At 54.9% G+C, this 19,541-nt stretch overlaps 1 protein-coding gene across 1 annotated transcript; it reads right to left on the bottom strand.

Moving 5' to 3' along the window:
- Positions 1–8,669: 8,669 nt before the first annotated feature.
- On the bottom strand, positions 8,670–18,810 carry CLXN (calaxin). The gene is made up of 6 exons (XM_079901707.1): positions 18,668–18,810; positions 14,542–14,700; positions 13,710–13,814; positions 12,891–13,042; positions 12,519–12,623; positions 8,670–9,187 (listed from the first exon to the last, which is right to left on the bottom strand). Exons 1-6 carry the CDS (start codon positions 18,723–18,725, stop codon positions 9,128–9,130), a joined length of 639 nt encoding a protein of 212 aa, XP_079757833.1. The 5' UTR covers positions 18,726–18,810; the 3' UTR covers positions 8,670–9,127.
- Positions 18,811–19,541: the final 731 nt, after the last annotated feature.

The following is a 19,541-nucleotide window of genomic DNA, read 5'->3' as shown; positions in this document are numbered from 1 at the left end:
TAAGCAGCTTCCTGAGCTGTGGCCGCACCGGGGGCCATGCAGATGCTCTGCGGCCTCATTCCCCTTGCTGGCAGAGGGGCCGCCTCCCTCAGACCGGCGTTCGCTGGACCCTGGATGAGCCCCCGGGCCCCACACATGGCTCCCCGCATGGCCAGGCGCTCTGTCGTGCTTACCTGGGCCACTGCCCGTCACTCCTGCTGGCGCCGAGGGAGGGGCACGTCCACCCGAGAGATCTGTGCCACCTGCCCTGGGTTATAAGACGTGTGCCCGGGCTGGGGGGCCTGGGACCTCACTGAGCCAGGTGGCCCCGTCCTGCTCCCCGGAGCCTGTGCTCAGCTGCCCCTTCATGTCCCCCAGGACACGCATGTCCTCAACTGCCTGGCGGCCCCTTCCCCCGTTGTTCTCATCACTCAGTCCTTCCCTCCTGCCTCCCCCTCCCCCCATTCATCCTGCCCCCTGTGGGCTCTGGGGGATGGCTGTGCCCCCCCACCCCCGGACCTGTTCACACTTTTCAGGGCTGAGGATTCTTCCAAGCAGAGGAATTCAAGGGACCAGCTCAGGACGACCCTGCTTGTGAGCCTCACTGCACGGGGTTGCCTTGTCCATCCTCTCTGAGATCGGCAGCTCTGGGTCCTCTCGGGGCGGGACCTCCACCCGGGGGTAGAGCCGCTTCCGCGGGATGGCCTTGAGGGCGGAGGCTGAGCCCCAGCCCCCTCGCCCTCACCCTCTCCTGGGGGGACACAGAGAAAGGCGGGAGGGGATGCCTCTCCTCACACCTGGAGGTGCCCCCAGGACGCCAGGCGAGGGCACAGCAGGCGGGGCCGAGGGCGAGCGTGCCAGCGTCTGAGGGAGGAGGCCTGCTGGGGGGCGCAGGTGCACGTGCGTGAACAGGCATGCCTGCACACACAAACACGCGTACACACAGACACATGCACACACGCATACGCAAGGCCACAGCTCACACTGGGACCAGAGACAAGCGCTCAGACCCACTCAGCAGTGACAGGGTCGGAGGTCAACGGCAGGTGCAGGAGGTTGTCCCTGGACGTCACCTGTCACCTGTGTGCTCCTGGGACGTGGCAGTGCTGAGGAGGGAGCTTGGGGAAGGAGAGTGTATCACCGTGTCGCCGAGTCACGTGCGGGGAAGGCATTTTCCATCCTGTCCGAGGATCCCACTGCCCCCGACACCGGCTCCTCTAGGCACCCCCCCGAGACGCCCACCCCTGCGGGGGCCCCTGCGAGTGGGTCTGCCTGCTGAGGGTGACCGAGGAGCCCCGGCCTCACGGCCCCTCCCGAGAGCCCAGCGGGTCCAAGTCCCGCGTGGCTGAGTCCAGGGCCGACCTGGATGGAGCGTCTGTCCTGTGCCCGGTGCTCTCCAGGTACACCCCATCTGCCGCCTCCCTGGGTATCCACGCCCTGCGGGCGGGCATCCCTGTGGCCCAAATGCGTGCGTGGGGTGAAGTGAGGCCCGGAGGGACCTGGGGCCCTGGGACCGGGTGCGCAGAGGGGCTCCTGCCCGGTGCCCGACCAGAAGCGCATCTGCTGACCCTGGGGACGCAGGGGAGCCCTGGAGCTGGCAGGGCGGGGGCTCAGTGCCCCTCCAGCTCACCTGCACACCCCCCCCTCCCAGGCCCAGGCGCAGGGCTGCACCGCCTGCAGCTCTGTGTACTCCGGGAGAAAAGCCTCAGATCACAACCTCTGGATCCCGGGTCCCAGAATCGTCCCGATTTTGATTTTCTGTGACTACTCACCCCATCTGTACCTGAGGGACGTGACCGCCTGGCATTCCTCCCCCGCAGCAGCAGGTCCCGACAGGGCTCGCCTGGAGCAGCCGCCCGGGTGGACCGCGGGCACCAAGATCACAGGGGGCGGGTGGGGCTGCCGGGAGACAGTCACCCGGCGGGGATGCAGCCCACCACCCCCGCCCTCCGGGGGTGCCGCTCTGCCCAGCTGCCCAGGTGCAGCCCGCCGCCGGGAGCTCAGGGGAGGCGTGGCGTCAGAGGAGAGACCCAAGAGGAGCGTGAGGCCTCCCCGGCCGGCGGGCCGCAGGGCGCGGGGCCTGTGAGGGGCCGGCTCTGCCCCCCCTCCTGCAGGCCCCCTCTGCCCAGCAGGCCTGCCCCTCTCCTGGGCCTCTCCCGACACGGCAGACACAGGGCTCTGGGGCCCCGAGCTGGGCCACTCGGGTGGTTTGAAGGCCCGGCGGCTTCTGCCGCCTCGTCGTCACTCGCTGCCGTTGGGCGCCTTCTTTGCGCCCACACTTCCCTTCCCAGCCACTCCGTCCTGCCGGGGCCCTGGACCCAGCCCTGGAGCAGTTCCGCAGCCTCAGAGCCCCGTGGGATTTTTGACGGTGTAAGGTGCCCTGGCCATGCCCGCACCCTGCCCTTAGAGTCTAGCAGCCTCACCCCGGGGGGCTGGGAGTCCCCCTTCCAAGCGCTGGGGGCCTGAAGACGTCCCGCGCCTCCATTTCTGCCTCCTGTCCCCAGCTGTACTCGGTAGTTGCTTGTTTGCAAAACGGCCTCTGATTACAGGTCGGGATCGGGGCTGAGCGGCCCTTCAACAAAGAACCACGACTCCCCCCCCAGGGTGGGTGGGTGTGAACACGCGGTGGCTCCTGGGCCCGCCAAGGGGACTCGGGTGGCAGCTGGAGGCTCTGGGGCTTCTCAGCACGGGGCCGGGAGGCTGGGGGAGCCGCGTGCCCAGGGATGGCCAAGGGTGGACGGGAGGGTGCCGGTGCGAGGGCTGGGCGGGCAGCGCCGGGAGTCCGGAGAGGCCTCTGCCGAGAGGAGCCCCGGGCACGCCTCCGCCCACGCCCCGTCCCGGAGCCGCCGCGGGCGTCACCCCCGCTGCACCCCGGGACCTGCGGGCGGAGGGCGCTCGGCTGTTCGGCAGCCGCGTGGCTTTCCTGCAGAGCCGGGACGTGTCCCGACCGCACCTGCAGGGCTCCCGTCCCGGGGCCGCGGCACTGGCTGCGCTGCACCTGCCGTGGGCGCGCCTGCCGCGGGGCCGCATACCTGGCGCTGGGCTGCAGGCCCCGGCCTGCTCTGCATCCTGCTGTGCCCGCGGTGGCGAGACTCTGCACGGCCAGGATTTCCTAGCCGGCACGGAGCGGGGGGGGGACGTGCCGCCCCTTAACTCTCCATCTTACCTGTTTTCTTTAAAACAAATTCACGCGGTGAAAACGGTGCTCCCAGTCAGGGAATGCCCTCCCCCAGCCCCTTCCTCCTGGCCCTCCTATCCCTCCATCGCCCCCTCCCCTCCTCCTTCTTTCTGAGACAACAGCGGCTCCGATTTCCTGGACTCTGTGCTCCCTGCAGGTGGGACAGCGGGACTCTTCTCACCTGGCTTGTGGTCTGCAGACACCGGACCTGGGGCACCGTGCCCAAATCCAGCAGGATGGTTTTCAGAGTCCTCGGCAAGAAGGAGGTGCATCCGCTTCCCAGCTGATGACTGACCCTAGTTTCTAGGGCTGCTGTGTTCTTTCCTGAATTTTACGAGTCAGAGTCAGCATCAAGTCATATTTAGAAATGCAAGGAGGCAAGAAGCCTGTTCTGCACTTAATCAAACTTACCCTGTCCCAGTTAGGAACGTGGCAAGCAGCCCCAGGTGTGAACTTGGCCGGCTCGAGCTCACATAACTTGGACGCAGCTCGTGTTTACTCAGTGGGCTTTTGGGCTCTTGTGCTTTCATGCAGACCCTACAGCCTGTTAGTTCCTCTGTGATATCAGCACCTTAGAGCCGGCACCACAAGCACACTGAGCGCTGAGTGCGGTTTGTCAGGAAGAGACGTTAGCCGGACAGTGCTTGCTGTTTGGGGCTGGTGGCGTCTTGGGGTGAGAGGAAAATTCAAGGGGCTCGAATGTTCCTCTTGAAGGGAATGAAGTGCTGTATGTTTCTGTGAGTCTGTGATGAGGGTGGTGTGTGTGTGTGTGTTAATGGGGGGCAGTTTCGTTAAAACAGACTCCAAGCATGTCATGTTCGTGAAAATCCTAGTGACGCTTCCTCTGGAGTTTTATCCTGGCTCCATGAGATTCATTTCTCTAAATACGTTAGATTATTGAAGGCATTTCTAGAGACATCCTTCATCTGCCTTTGGCTCCGTCACTTAAGCGATGCCCCACATTTGTCCACAGGGAGGACCCAGAGCTGGGTTCTTCAAGTCAAGGCTGCCTGTATTTTTTTTTTTTATAAATTTATTTATTTATTTGTTTTTATTTTTGGCTGTGTTGGGTCTTTGTTGCTGTGCGCGGGCTTTCTCTCCTTGTGGCGAGCAGGGGCTACTCCTCGTTGCGGTGCACGGGCTTCTCATTGCAGTGGCTTCTCTTGTTGCAGAACACGGGCTCTAGGCGCGCGGGCTTCAGTAGTTGTGGCTGACGGGCTCAGTACTTGTGGCTCGCGGGCTCAGTAGTTGTGGCGCACAGGCTTAGTTGCTCCGCGGCATGTGGGATCTTCCCGGACCAGGGCTAGAACCCGTCTCCCCTGCGTTGGCAGGCGGATTCTTAACCACTGCGCCACCAGGGAAGCCCTGCCTGTGCTCTTATTTATTCATCACCTACGAGCCCCTGGTGAGAACACTGGCCCTCATGTCCACCACATACCTTTATTAACCTCGTATTCGTATCACACTTTACAGTTTACAGAACGGCACTGTAGGCTGATCCTTACTCATTCTCAAAGACCCTGTGAGGTGAAATGGAGGCAGAGAGAGTAGGCGCTGCTCTCGCTTTACCTGAGATGCACTTGTGGGGTAATCTGTAGCCTGAGATGCACCTGTGGGGTAATCTGTAGCCTGTGGGTCGGGAGACCGTGGGCCCAGCTTTGCAGGACAGCCCCAATCACACGGGCCTGATAGGACCACAGCTTCCCCTCTCAGTCTCGATGCACGGTGCACACTCTGGCCCCACCGTCCACAAACCACTCTGCACTTCTGTCAGACGTTCAAGTCCACGTGGCCCGTGTCGGGCCGTCAGAGCATGACCGCAGGCGGGGCCTGGCGCAAACCCGCCCTTCCCCACAGCTGGGGTCCTTGGGCTGCTTCCCGGCCCTTGGCGAGAGCCCCGTCACCACGTCTGCGTTTGCTGCTGGGTCCCGTGGCCTCGGCTCCTGACATCTGCTTCTCCGGATGGAAACCTCTCTACGCCGCCCTGGCCTCCGTGAGGGGCCCAGCCCCCCCATCCCAGAGGACTTCTGCCATCGCCCCCAGCAGCCCACAGTGGCCTCACCTCTCCTCCCACCCCGCCTTGTGCGTGGCTGCCCTCGTGACTGGGCGGGGCCCAGCCTAGTGTCCTGACTGCTCTTTGTTCCGGAAACGGGTGCCTTTACATGCAAATTGGAAATTCAACGAAAGAAAGAACATTCCCAGGTGTTTCTGATGTGAAGAGCCCTGGAGAGGCCCAGCGGCCCCCTCTGCGCGCATAAACCACGTGGCGGCCCGGCCGCCAGGAAGGGAAGCAGGAAGCCCCTGCAGGGAGCTGTCCTCGGTCACCCTGAGCAGCAAGGAGAGTGGACGTCCCCTTCCGCGACCGTGAGGGAAGGTTTACCCTTAGATCCAGGCAAGGGCTGAGTGTGGCCTGGCTCTGTATCGCTTCGGTGCGCGGAGGAAGTTTCTTGATTTCCCTAAACCCTGACTCCCTCCATTGGAGGGACAGTGGATCTCGGATGAGACGGGAGGTCATGCCCTTGGTTGCCCCCCGGACTGAGTGGGAAGCGTGGGGTGATCGCGTAGCATGTAGCGTGACACCTCAAGCGAAAGTGCTCGTTGGGGTTTTGTATGATGTGTCACTGAGATCACAGGGACTGTTATTCCTCTTCTGACCCTGTTGTATTCTAAAGGTTATTAAGGACCAGATGGTTTCCATTAGCCTCTGGACGGGCCTGAGCTCCAGGCTGACCGCTCCCACTAGGAGGCGGTGGCTCGGCCCCTGCTGCCACTGGAGACAGGACGTGCCCATCTTTCTGCCTGCTCCGTCCCTGCTTGCCGCCCTGGGCTCTGAGCCACTGTGCCGTCGTCCACACCGAGACTTGGGGGTGGGGACAGGAAACGGGTGCACAAGGTCCAGGGCAGGATGACCTGGACGCCACCCAATTTTGTCAAATGCCCTCTGGGTGGACAGCCTCTCCCGCAGGGGTGCCGAGTCCGGCCAGGCAGCAGGAAGTGGAGACAGACAGGGGATGCGGGTCTCGGGGGAGGAGCGTTTTCCTGGCGGATTCAGTGGGCGGCACAGGGCACAGGAAGCCACGCTTGGGATGCAGGGACCTTGAGCGCTGCATGCCTTGGGGATGCGATGTGGAGTCCCCAGCCCGTCCCCAGCCCGGCCGCCCCTCCTCTTGCTGGGAAGTGGGCACCTCCTGGCTGGCTCTCAGGTGTGTTTGGGGACGGCTCCTCCTTCAGGGGTGACCGAGACTGGCGACGCTCCGGGAGGTCCTGTGCTCCACCTGGATGGAGCGCGGCCCCTGAGGTGGGGGACACATGCGACTTCAGCCCTTCTGGCCATTGCCAGGCGATTGCACAGTCAGTGCGTCGTAACGAGCGCTAGTCTGGGGACAAGCCTATTCCGTTGTGTATCTTTTACGGCAGCTGCATGTGAACCTTGACAACTGGGAGGGTTGGGGGCGGTGAGAAAACACATCAGGAAAGATACACTTGGAGGAACCTTCTCTAGACGCGGCTGTCTTCACAGTTTCCGAGCGTTTGCGGTGGGAATTCCCTTGAACAATCTCCTTTCATTCAGTGACATAACTCGTGCTGGGCCGGGGGGAGGGGCTGTCGCAGGGATGCCTGGTGCTGTGGGGGCGGCAGGGGCGGCGCAGGGCGCGGAGCCCTCGTCGACACTGCGGACCGGGCGAGGCCAGGGGCTGACTTAGTCTTAGGCTGGGTTACCCCCCCTTCCCGGCTTAGCCCGAGGTGGGACTCGCAGGCAATTGCAGGCTTGACTTCTCACAAGTGCAATCTTGTTCCCAAAGATATTTGCAGGTTAAGAATGCAGGACTACCAGTTTTCAGTGATAGCTTTCAAATCCTGTAGTTGAAAAACAAAAGGATTGTTTCCCAAACAGAATCTCTCTGTGCCGCGTGGAGGCCACGCAGCCCCCCAGAGGGGCCTCCCACGGCGCGGGGGCTGGTGGGAGGGGAGGGAAGCCCCACTCAGAGGAGCCAGTGAGAGGAAGGCTGCGTTCAGCTCTCCAGGTTATGACCGCTTCCCGCAGCCCGACCCTGCCGCCCGAGGCAGGCGCCGTGCCGAGCGGGCAGGATGGGCTGAGCCTGGGCGGAGGTCGGCAGCGGGGCCCAGCGCGGAGCTCGAGGACACAGGGGTCCTCAGAGGGACGCGGGTACTCGGATGAGCTGCCCCGGAGTCGAGTGACTCCTTGGTGCTAAACTCCTCTGAGTTACCACAGTGGTGGCATGAAGAGAGGCCGGGACTCTCGAGCAAGGTGCAGGGGGAGGCGACTGGGGCACATCTTGAAGAGGGGTTCAGGAGGCAGGGCATGCTCTGAGCTGCCCGGGGAGGCTGTGGCTTCTCCCTCAGGTGCTGGCATCCTCTTCAGTTCCACCACAGTTACGGAGAATTGTTTTAAAGGTTTTTTTAGTTTTAAATAAAGTCAAGTAATAAAACAGGGTTATCCACGTGGAAGTCAATTTGTACCCAACCTACAACAAGATGTTTAGGGACAGACGCAAAGCATTAGTTCTTTGCATCATGAGTTCAAATCACGGTCAGTTAGGGCCCACGCGTTGGCAAAGAAGTTAAAAGACGGTGCGGCACAGGGACGGGATCTGTCCTCACGCGTTGGCCCAGCCGGTCTTCCCGGAGGGTGTGAGGTCACATGTGCTGGAAATCTCAAAATGATGCAGGCCTGAAAGCCAGCATTCCTACTTCTACAAAGTTACCCCAAGTAAGTAAGCGACGATGCACGTGAAGAGATTTATCTACAAGGACAGTTCATTTTGGGAAGTATCTGTAACAGCAAAAATGTGGCCACATCCAAGCGCGAAGGGCAGGGAAAGAGCCTCACAAGCCCTTCTTTCTCAAGCTGCTACCTGACGCCCAGGGGCACCTGCTGGAGAGTGGGGGGCAGGGGGAAGGCAGGGCTGTCTCCAGGGCTTCCTGGCCAGTGGGTGCAGTGGGATGTGACCCCAGACGAGGGGCTGCACAAGGGGAGTCCCAGGTGTGGGGGGAATGCACTGAGGGGCAGGGCGGGGGATGGGGACCAAGAATGGGGTCCAGGTGGAGACACAGCGGAGCCAGACAGAGAGCGAGCTCCTCATCCGCTGGCAAGGGCGGCCTCCGGCTGACTCCAGAGGGAAGCTGAGAGCCGCACCCGGGCCTCACCCCTCAGGTCCAGGGAAGAGCACTCTTGCCTCTGCCCACCCACAGGTGGGTTTGCCTCCTGGTGCCTCGTGGTACTGTGCATCCCTGGTGTTTACCCAGGGCCGCTCTGGGCAGCGGGCTGTGCCCTCAGACGCCTCAAACAGTAACACAGATCGTATGCACACAGGCTCCGTGTCTCTGAGTCTCCCTCAGGGCCCAGCAGAAAGACGTTTCAACGCTAAATGCCAGAACCGTTGTGCTCTGGGTGCCACCTTGATCATTTCCTGCTCCAGAGGAAACTCAGTAGTTTCAGTGATTTTGTTTTAACATCTTTATTGGAGTATAATTGCTTTACAATGGTGTGTTCGCTTCTGCTTTATAACAGAGTGAATCAGCTGTACGTATACATATGTCTCCGTGGGACAGGGAGGGTGGGAGGAAGACACAGAGTTTCAGTGATTTTTAAACGCGTGCCCAGCATCTTTCTGACGTGAGGAAAATAACTCATGATGATATAGTCTCTCTATTCATTTCATTCATACAAACATTTTATGACAGTTATGTGTCAACAGACAGTCTAGGTGATACCTTGTCTCCGCAGTGTTCACTCGTCTGGCCAAACCCAACCACAGCTAATAAGGAACCCCTTGTCTTCGTCTATCTTAGTGGCGTCTTACGCCAAAGTTGAATGATACACGTTAGTCAGCCCTGACCCCTCTCACCAAACACGCAATTCACAACCACGTTCCGAGCTAAGCAGGAAAAATACACAACACGGATGAGGCTCCTTTTCTACTCACTTGAGACAAGACATTTAGGAATTCACACCTCGTTGAACTCGTTTGGATCTTTGAATACTTGGGCTTCAAATTCTTTCTGGTTCTGCAAAATGAAAGTGTTCAAATTAGTACAGACTTTCAAAAAAATAAACAAAAAATGTTCCTTAGGCCTCCTAACATCCGAAGAGACGGGCAGTGACCGAGGAGGAGTGGGGTCGGGGACCTGGGAGGGGCTGCGTGTTCACCCGCAGGCGTGGACTCTGCTCCAGCCCAGCGCTGGTTCTGGGCCCACAGGGTGGGCGAGACCACATGGCCTGGCTCCCAGGAGCCCCTGCCATGAGCTTAGGCTCTCAGCCAGGAGCCGGGAGCTCAGCTCACTGCAGTGGGGGCTGCAGGAGTGTGAACGCATCAGGGGTCCAGGGGGCTCAGCACGAAAGGGAGATGCCTCCTGGCTCGGGAGGCTCTGGATGGAGAGCAGGGGGTGGGGGAGGGACGAGGTCGAGCGAGACAAGAACCCAAGGGCCTACCGCCTGGGCTTTCTCAGCAAGGTGGGGGTGACCTTGGCAAGAGCAGTTGCAAGAGGGGACGGGAAGAAGCGATGGTCGTGTAGGTCATAAACATGGACAATTCTTCCAAGACGCTTGGCTGTGACAAACCAAGCCTTGGGCAGGAAATAGAAGCAGGTGTGGAACTAGGGGAAGTTCTCTCCTTTGCTTCCCTCCCTCCCTCCCTTCCTTCCCTTTTGTTTGTCACATGTGACAGGTTTAGGTCTGTTTAAATTCTGATGGGAAGGTTTTAGTAGTGAGGAAGGAGGTTGAAGATGTAGGGTAAAGATGAAGGTAAATGATGGAGTTTCTGAGGAGATGGAAGGACATAGATCCAGGACTCTCCCTCAGGCACTTCTGAGATCTCTCCACCCATCCATCCACCCACCTTCCATCCAACTATCCACCCGTCCATCCACCCATCCACCCACCCGTCCACCCATCCACCCATCCACCCACCCGTCCATCCATCCACCCGTCTATCCATCCACCCATCCACCCATCCATCCATCCACCCATCCACCCGTCCACCCATCCACGCACCCGTCCATCCATCCACCCATCCACCCATCCATCCGTCCACCCATCCACCCGTCCATCCATCCACCCGTCTATCCATCCACCCATCCACCCATCCATCCGTCCACCCATCCACCCATCCATCCATCCACCCATCCATCCATCCATCCACCCACCCACCCGTCCATCCACCCACCCGTCCATCCATCCACCCATCCATCCATCCACCCACCCGTCCATCCACCCACCCATCCATCCATCCATCCATCCACCCATCCAGCCATCCACCCATCCACCCGTCCACCCATCCACCTGTCCATCCATCCACCCGTCCATCCATCCATCCACCCACCCGTCCATCCATCCACCCGTCCATCCACCCACCCACCCGTCCATCCACCCACCCGTCCATCCATCCATCCATCCACCCATCCACCCATCCACCTGTCCATCCATCCACCCGTCCACCCGTCCACCCATCCACCCGTCCATCCATCCACCCATCCATCCATCCATCCACCCACCCGTCCATTCATCCACCCATCCAACCGTCCATCCATCCACCCGTCCACCCGTCCACCCATCCACCCACACGTCCATCCATCCACCCATCCACCCGTCCATCCATCCACCCACCCGTCCACCCACCCACCCGTCCATCCATCCACCCATCCACCCGTCCACCCACCCACCCGTCCATCCATCCACCCGTCCACCCACCCACCCACCCACCCGTCCACCCACCCACCCGTCCATCCATCCACCCGTCCATCCATCCATCCACCCACCCCTCCATCCATCCACCCATCCATCCATCCACCCATCCACCCGTCCATCCATCCACCCACCCGTCCATCCACCCACCCGTCCATCCATCCACCCACCCGTCCATCCACCCACCCGTCCATCCACCCACCTGTCCATCCATCCATCCACCCGTCCATCCACCCACCCGTCCATCCATCCACCCATCCACCCGTCCATCCACCCACCTGTCCATCCATCCATCCACCCAACATTTACTAGGGACCCACCATGTGCTACACACTACATGTGAGGAAATATGGTGAAAACCTCCCAAGTTCCTGCTTTAGGGACCTTACATCTACATGTCAAGACAGACAATAAGTGAGTAAATATATTCTGTGTGACGATAAGAACTGTGAAGAGAAAGAAGCAGGGTCGGGGATGGAGGGGAGGAGAAGTTAAGATGATCAACAGCATCTGAGCAGAGACTGAACGAGGCGAGGTCTGGAGGGAACATTCTGGACAGAGGTCACGGCGAGCACAAGGGCACCAGGGAGGCAGGGCAGGTGGCCGGGGGGGCTCCAGGGGAAGAGAGGACAGGACACAGCAGGAGACGTGGCTGGAAAGAGAGAAAGGGGCCTCGTGCAGACTTCAGGGCCCGCCGGGGAGGGGCTCGAGCACCAGAGGGGCCTGAGAGCCTTTGTGTTTTTACATATCCTGGATATTGGGGAGGGCAGTCAGTAGGGGGACAGCAGTGGAAGCATGACCTGGGCTGGGTGACTGATGACAGCGACTTGATGGGGGCTGGTGGCCAACAGACGTGGGAGAAGAGATTATATTCAAGGGTTTATTTTGAAAGAGTAGCGAAAAGTGTTACGAGAGAGAGGTTAAGGATGACTCCTAGGGTTTTGACTGAACACCTGAGTGCGGGGGGTGTCATTTATTGAGTTAGGGAAGACTGGGGGAGGGGCAAGTTTGGGAGAAAATCAAGAGTTTATTGAGATCATTTACTCCGTATGTTGAGAAGGCAGCTGGAGATACAGACTAGAGACTGGGGTGGGTGGGTATAGGGTAATATTTATATATCACATCCCTCCATCTGCCTAAAATCTTCCAACAAATCCTCGTGATCTTCAAGACAAAATCCAGCTCCGAGCTCCATGGACTTGGCCCTCTGTGTCTTCCCGCTTCATCATCAGTCTCATGAACCTAATACAGGTTCCTTTGTATCCCCCGCTTCCCTCGCTCATGCATGTCATTCTCTCTGCTTGGGCCCTTCTCCCCGGCTGACCGCTGTGTCCGCAAAGACCCGGGGACACTTCCTTGTCCTTCCAGCCATACCCCCATCTCCCTGCAGCCTGTTTCCGTGCTCCTTATTTATTTTTTTGGTTACACAGGCCTCTCACTGTTGTGGCCTCTCCCGTTGCGGAGCACAGGCTCCGGACGCACAGGCTCAGTGGCCATGGCTCACAGCCCAGCCACTCCGCGGCATGTGGGATCCTCCCGGACCGGGGCACGAACCCGTGTCCCCTGCACCGGCAGGCGGACTCTCAACCACTGCGCCACCAGGGAAGCCCCCTACGTGACATTTTGGTCACTGTTCTGTGAATGTAGTGCCGTTACCTTTGGGTCAGGAAGACACGGTCCAAATGCTTCCAGCAGAAGAGTCTCCTCCCTCACAGCCTGTTCATAGTCTGCGAAGGACAGCTTCCCGTCGTGGTCGTGGTCCTGGGGGCAACCGGCCACACCGCAGTTAACATGGAAAACATCACAAACACACACTGTCTTCTCATGGCCCAGTGTTCACAAAGAAGACGTCAGAAAAGTATGAGGCTAAGTACTGAAATTGAAAGGAACTGTCATATTATGATAAAAGAGCACAGTCCGAGTGCTGTCTTTCACCAGGCAGGAAACTGAGAGTTACTCTAATTTGAGTTCTTATTTCTACCCCACATCTGTGGATTTCACGAGAAAACTCTAAATTACCCATCGTACCATTTTCTTCAGGGTTATTTCCACCAGGTCTTTGATTCCTTCGTCGGGGTCCTCCTCGGACGGCTGCTTCAGGAGGCTATCCTTCAGCATGTGGAACATCTCCTCCTTCGAGATGAAGCCGTCGCCGTTCAAGTCAAACACGTCAAAGCAATCTTCAAGAAAGAACCGGTACGAATGTGCTGCGGCCAGGAAGGCGGCCTTGGTTCTGATGGTGTTCAAGGCCCAGGGCTCCAGTGGTGTTTACATCAAGCCTCGGGCCTCAGGGCAATCAATTCCCCTAACAAATGCCTGATGTCCGCTTACTGAACATACTCAACAATCCTTAGAAAGTTTCCTACACTTAGCTTCAAAGAGCAGGCCAAGGAGCAACGACTTAACATTCTCACCGTGAAAACCTTGGAAAACGGATTGAACTGCGCCTCTTAAACAGAGTTCATTGGGATGAATTAGGAATTAACTAAGAATCAGAAACTTGAATCGATGTTGTATGATGACAATTTGAGTAACAAAATATGTAAAGCACTTACCACCTTCATACGTAAACGCATGCGTACGTGGTCCGCACGTGCACCACCTGCCTGTGCGGTCTGGCTTGGCATGGATTCCGCCTCAGAACTTCTTGATTTGCCTTTTTATTAATTTTTTTCAACCCTTATTATTGACCTGAATTTGCTCCGTAAAAGAGGCTGATGGGAATTCACACCAAGCAAACAACACACAAACCCACCCCACTGGCTGGGCTGGAAGACATTGATGATTTTCACTCTTTCGAGGTACTTATCGTAAAGTGCAAACCAATAGGATAACACGAAGTCTTACATTTCATTTTCTCTTCCAGAGTTCCTCGAAGAAACACGGATAATCCATACACCCACTCTGATACAGTTATGCAACCATCATTGTCTTTGTCAAACCCTCGGAATACTAAAAAAAAAGAGAGAAGTAAAAAATGTGACACTTGTGCTGCGTTTCTATTCTCGGTGACGGACCCGCACAGGGCTACGCACTTCTGAAACTTAGGCGAAACCTCACGCCCATATGGTCCCATGTTCTCATTTGATAAAGGAGGAAACTAAGATGTCGTAACATCGGAAAACTCTTTTACTTAAGCGTTCACGTTTCCCTTCATACTTTGTGGGAACAAGTAAATTCTGAATAGCTAAATACATGAATCAACAGTGAACGTATACACATACAGGTACATTAAATTTGTTGATATATTAACATAAAACGTATAATTTTATATTTTGTTACCCAAGAAAAGTACTGCTATTACATGATAGATAAGATTATATCTTAACTTTTATCGGAATACTCTTGATGATGTAAGGAAGTTTAAATGTCCTTTTAAAACGATTATTTATTGTTCTATTTACTAAGTAGGAATATAAATAGCTCGGGTTTTCTGATGTAAAGAAAGGAAACCTAGTTATTCAAGTTGACTTTGTCCTCTTCCTAAATCCACAGAAAGAGTGGTTGCTACCTTCTTCCCTACCGTGCTTCCCTATGAATGTAAAAATTAAACTTTTATGTTCAAATGGATTTGGAAACACAGAACGTGAAGCTTCCCGCCCAGAGTTTGTCCAAACTCCAAACTGTTTTTCCCAGTTATGGCTGGATTTGGCCCGTCTAGACACTGACGTCCGCTCACCTCTGTCCATGATCATGTCGTCCGTCATCCCAAATGTCACGTGCAGGATGTTCCGAAAGGCGTTCCGATCCAGCCCGACGTCCAAACCCTGCCGCTCTGTTACATCACCCACCAAGTCATAGAAAAGATTGATAAGGCATTTCACTTCAAATTTATTAACTGTGGAAGAATGAAATTGAGATGTAACAAAAACGCCTTTTAATCTTTAATGTCCAACTTAAACTTTGCACAAATGAGTTTTGTAGACAAACAACACTGGAATCATGAATGGGCAGCTGTCAACAGGAGACGGTCCTCTTTTGAGATTCATGACCCTCGAGTTACCAGAGGATGGTCACTACCCAGAAGTTCCCACTGAGGTAAGGGCACCAGCCGTCCCTCCAAACAGATGTAAGTGCAGTCACAGTTAGAAAAAGGACGATAATGTTAGCCAGGTCGCCTGAATGCGGATTGTGGGGTCTGATTCTGAGTGACCATGGCGATGTTAAAAATGGTAGCTTTCCCCCAGCATTTTGATTATCGGCATTCGTGAGATTTGCAGTTTAACTCTTCCCTGGAAATAGATACCAGCCTCCCCCAAACCAGGCAACGACTTTCATCTCACATTAGCCTTCGTGAAGCCGTGCGCCAGAGTTTGGAAAGCAGAGTCACCTGTTTTCCAATAAGGAAGGAGTTAAGCATATCCAGCACCCAGGAAGGTTCTCGCTGTGAGGGCTGGAAATGAACAGGCAGCCGTGCAGCAGCACTTCGGAGGAAGGACTTTTGTGTCTAAGGGGTGTGCACACACAGGCCTGCTTGCACACACACGACTGCAGAGAGGGTGGTGCTGTTCACACTGAGCTAATTGTGTCGCATCGCTGTCCGAGGTGTGTAGGTGGAAGGATCAGTGTCTGGCATTAGAACATGAAGGTGAGTTTCAATAGGAGGTAAAGGTGGAAGATGGGGAAGATCTTAGTTCAAAACAAGACAAAATTAAGGTTGAGTATTTTTAAAAGCAAGGACGGAAGCTGTGTGCATGTAAAGGAAAACAGCCCAAAGAAATGGATAAATCCCACCTCATCTTACAGGCAGGAGAGGCTTGAGGGCGAGTTCCAGTTTGGGGTGCCACGATTTAAGACGCACATTGAAAACGTTGGAAAACAAATGATTTAGTAAATAAATTGATAAATAGTAGAAATAGTGTAATGGTTATAATTTTAAAAAGAGCCTTTACTTGCCACAGAAAACGGTATGAATGGTATGTCACTTCAAAAAAAAATTACACATAGAAATACTACAGAATCCAGTGATTCCACTTCTGGGTATTTGCCCCAAAGGATTGAAAGCAGGGACTCTGATACTTGTACACCATTATTCATAGCAGCAGTCGTCACAACAGCCAGAAGGTGGGAGCAATCCAGGTGTCCATGGGTGGATGAGTGGATGAATAAGATGTGGTCCATCCATACAATGGACCGTGAGTCAGCATTAAAAAGGGAGGAAATCGTGACTCCTGCTACAACTTGCCTGACTCCTGACTACATCGTGCTGAGTGAAACAAGCCAGATGAAAAAGGACAAATATTATTTGATTTCACTTATATGATGTACCCAGAGTGGTGAGATTCATAGAGACAAAAAGTAGACGGTGGGTGCCAGGGGCTGCGGGAGGGGGAAGTGGGGAGCAACAGTTTAATGGGGACAGAGTTTCAGCTGGAAAGATGAGAAAGTTCTGGAGATGGATGGTGGTGACGGCTGCACAATGTGAATGGACTTAGTGCCCCTGAGCGGTGCACTTAAAATAATTAAAATGGTAAATTTTATGTCATGTCTATTTAACCACAATAAAAAACTCTAAAAATAAAAAGTGATGTTAATGGCTGGGGAAGAAAACCTTGCATGAAGAATGATGCAGTCTGATCACATATACGAAATGCTAGCTGAGGGGATGTTGATTAGCCATTTCCCATCTCAGCTGAAATAAAAATGAAAGAGTATTAGCTCAATTTATTCCCCAAAAGATCCAAGATGGGTAATTTTTCCACAGGAAAAATTCTCTTGCTGAAATGTTTCTTATATCATGCCGCAACTAAAAGATCCACGTGCCGCAACTAAGACCCAGCGCAGCCAAATAAATAAATAAATAAATATTGGGAAAAAAGAATACTAAATGAAATTAAGGAAATTCGAGAATTGATTTTCATCTTTTTGTAAGGTGTAAGTCTGCTGTGCAGATCAGATCTGCAGAATGGTGGATTAACTAGACAAACATTTAAGATACTTTCTTCTTTGATTCTACAAAATCTATCCATTTCATCTTGGTGGGATTATCACCTGGCAACTAAAAGGAAATCTGACTTTAGAAGAAAGGTCCTCTGTTTAAAGAAACTCAAAATTATTATAATGCCCATGATTAGTCACTATTTGTATAGAATTTAACTGGTAATCATCAAGGTTCTTAAGGTTCACTTTAAAATTTTTATGTAGGACAAAAATCAAAAGAGTTGACTGGTTTTCTTGCTGTGTTTTCGCTTATCTTTTCCTTTTATAAATTTATTTTATTTTTGGCTGCGTTGGGTCTTCGTTGCTGCGCACAGGCTTTCTCTAGTTGCGGCGAGCAGGGGCTACTCTTCGTTGCAGTGCACGGGCTTCTCATTTCAGTGGATTCTCTTGTTGCGGAGCACAGGCTCTAGGTGCGCGGGCTTCAGTAGTCACGGCGCGAGGGCTCAGTAGTTGTGGCTCGCAGGCTCTAGAGCGCAGGCTCAGTAGTTGTGGCGCACGGGCTTAGTTGCTCCGCATGTGGGATCTTCCCGGACCAGGGCTTGAACCAGTGTCTCCTGCATTGGCAGGCAGATTCTTAACCACTGAGCCACCAGGGAAGCCCTCACATCTTTTAATATGTTCACAGAATATCTGCAATACATTGCAAACTCACTTGAACAGGAACTAAATCAAATTCAGTGTTCGTTGTGTATAGCAGTTATTGCACTGTTTATTTAAAATGTTTACTAGATGTTTAAGATCTGGCCTTTTCCTACAAATGAAAGTATTTTAAGAAAAACAACAGAACAAAACTCTCATCAGATTGTAATAACCATGATAATATCTTAAATTATAGGATGACTTTTTTTAGACGTAACTTTTATTTCCAGCACCATCCTGACAGGATTTCCTACCACTCATCATATAAGATACTGAGTATGATTAGAAGGCACTAGATCCCATAATCTCTAGGACTACATGAGAACATGTTTGTTCTTTCTTTGCACAGTGGGAGCAGTCTTGGGATTATGGCTGTGGGATTATTGCAATAAGCACTCAACTTCTAAGATTTCTCGTCACATATCTCCCTCATCTAAGCCATATCCACAGCTTCCTTGCCCAAGCACAGTCCTGTTTTTCAGTCTGAATATAACTCTAAGGTTACCTGTGAAATTCTAGGACCACTTTTCAGACTATGTGTGAGATGGGAGCAGATGTCTTCAACAGGTGTCCATCTTGCCACCTGCCAAGTCTAACCCTTCACTTTGCTGGAAAGTTGGGTCTAGAGTTGGGAGCAGATCCTTTACTGTGTGTTTAGCTTTGCTGAGCTTCTTGGACTCCAGGCACATTTCCTTGCTCTGAGATACAAGTTTCTGGGCCCCTTCACCGTGTCTGTCCTAAGGATGTTCAACCCCTGATAACCACTTTCCCTTATAGGTCTCTTGGTAATTCCCAAAACTTGGACCTTGCCAGCTGATTTGCTCTAAGAAGAGCTGTTGGTTGGGCTACTTTTCTTGAGTTCGGTGGCTTTTAGTGCTTGTTTTCCACCCGTGTCTGAAGGTAAATCCACATGTGTCTCCAGGGCACATAAACCCCGTTTCTATAGCGTAAGGGTAAGTTAAGAGAAGGTTTGAGAAGCAAGTATGTGCGTGCGTGCGGGTACAGCACTAGATACCTGGATACTGGAAATGCGCCTTAAGATCATGGGCGCCAGGAGTGCCCGCCCCAAGGAGCTGATGTTGGTGTTCCCTTCCAGACTCCTCTTTAGGGTCGGGCGTGGAGAGGGCTCCGACTGCGCTCGGGCTCTGCAGGCGCAACAGTAGCACCGGGCAGGACAGGACCTGGCCCAGGAGCCTCTGCACACCCGGCACCTGATTCTTACTTACAGTGCTTGCAATTTTTAGTTAAGGAGTCCGTTAGCTTCTGCAGCTTCTTGCGGTTCATGCCGGCCGCTCAGGGAACCGGGTCGCGGCCCGTGTCCAGTGGGGCGGCTGCCGGGACCCTCGCGAGGCCTGGGCCTGGGGCTGCCGGCGAGTCTCCCCTGTGCGCGTGCGCGGTCCTAACACACGACGTGGCCATGGCAACGGCTTGGCGGCCGCCGATTGGCTGCCGGGCTGGGGTGGGCGTGATCCTAACCGGGCGACGAGCCATGGCAACGCCTGGGCGGCAGCTGATTGGCTCCCGAGCCGGCCGGCACTGTCTCCCTGGGAGGGCCGGCCAGGCGCGCTGCGACCGCGTTCTGACTGTGACGTCGGCGGGTGACCCTCCAGGTGTGGCTGGCTCGAGTTCACAACCCCTTTCATGAGATGCACCGTGAGTCCTCAGGGCTGAATTCTGTGGGGATGTCTTGGGTGGTGAGCGCGACACCAGGGAGGCTTCAGATCCTCAGTGAGGTCTGGGAACCCGGGGGTTGCAGGAATGAGCACGTGTGGTCCAGACGACGGCTTTTCGGGCGCGGGAGGGTGAGGGGCTCGCTCTCAGGTTGCCAGTCCTTTTGCCAGGAGGGAGTCTGCCACAGGCTATCTTCAAGTTTTTGGTGATGCTGCAGAGAGCAAGAGGCGCTTGGAGTAGTTCCCCGCCCCCTCATTCATTCTTGAGGTGGGGCTGGAGGCTGTCCGTGGAGTCTGGGGAGAGCCCCTGGCAACTTTTCAGCTTGTTAAAGAGGCAACCTCCCAAATAAAGACGAGCTGACAGCTGACACTAGCTCTGGGGTACAGCCTGACCTTGCTTTTCTGGAAAATATCTCAGTAAAATGGATCT

This window comes from Stenella coeruleoalba, assembly GCF_951394435.1.
Source record: "Stenella coeruleoalba genome assembly, chromosome: 17".
NCBI lineage: Eukaryota > Metazoa > Chordata > Mammalia > Artiodactyla > Delphinidae > Stenella > Stenella coeruleoalba.
The sequence above is the reverse complement of the archived record's forward strand: the minus strand, read 5'-3'. Positions and strand labels throughout refer to the sequence as shown.

Bases quoted from the DNA above. Each gene is read 5' to 3' on its own strand.
- CLXN (XM_079901707.1), bottom strand. From the start codon at position 18,725: ATGAACCGCAAGAAGCTGCAGAAGCTAACGGACTCCTTAACTAAAAAT. The intron at 14,701-18,667 runs GTAAGTAAGAAT...ATTCTTCCACAG, and splicing joins AACTAAAAATTGCAAGCACT to TTAATAAATTTGAAGTGAAA. The intron at 9,188-12,518 runs GTAACGGCACTA...TTCATTTTGCAG, and splicing joins CGTGTCTTCCTGACCCAAAG to AACCAGAAAGAATTTGAAGC.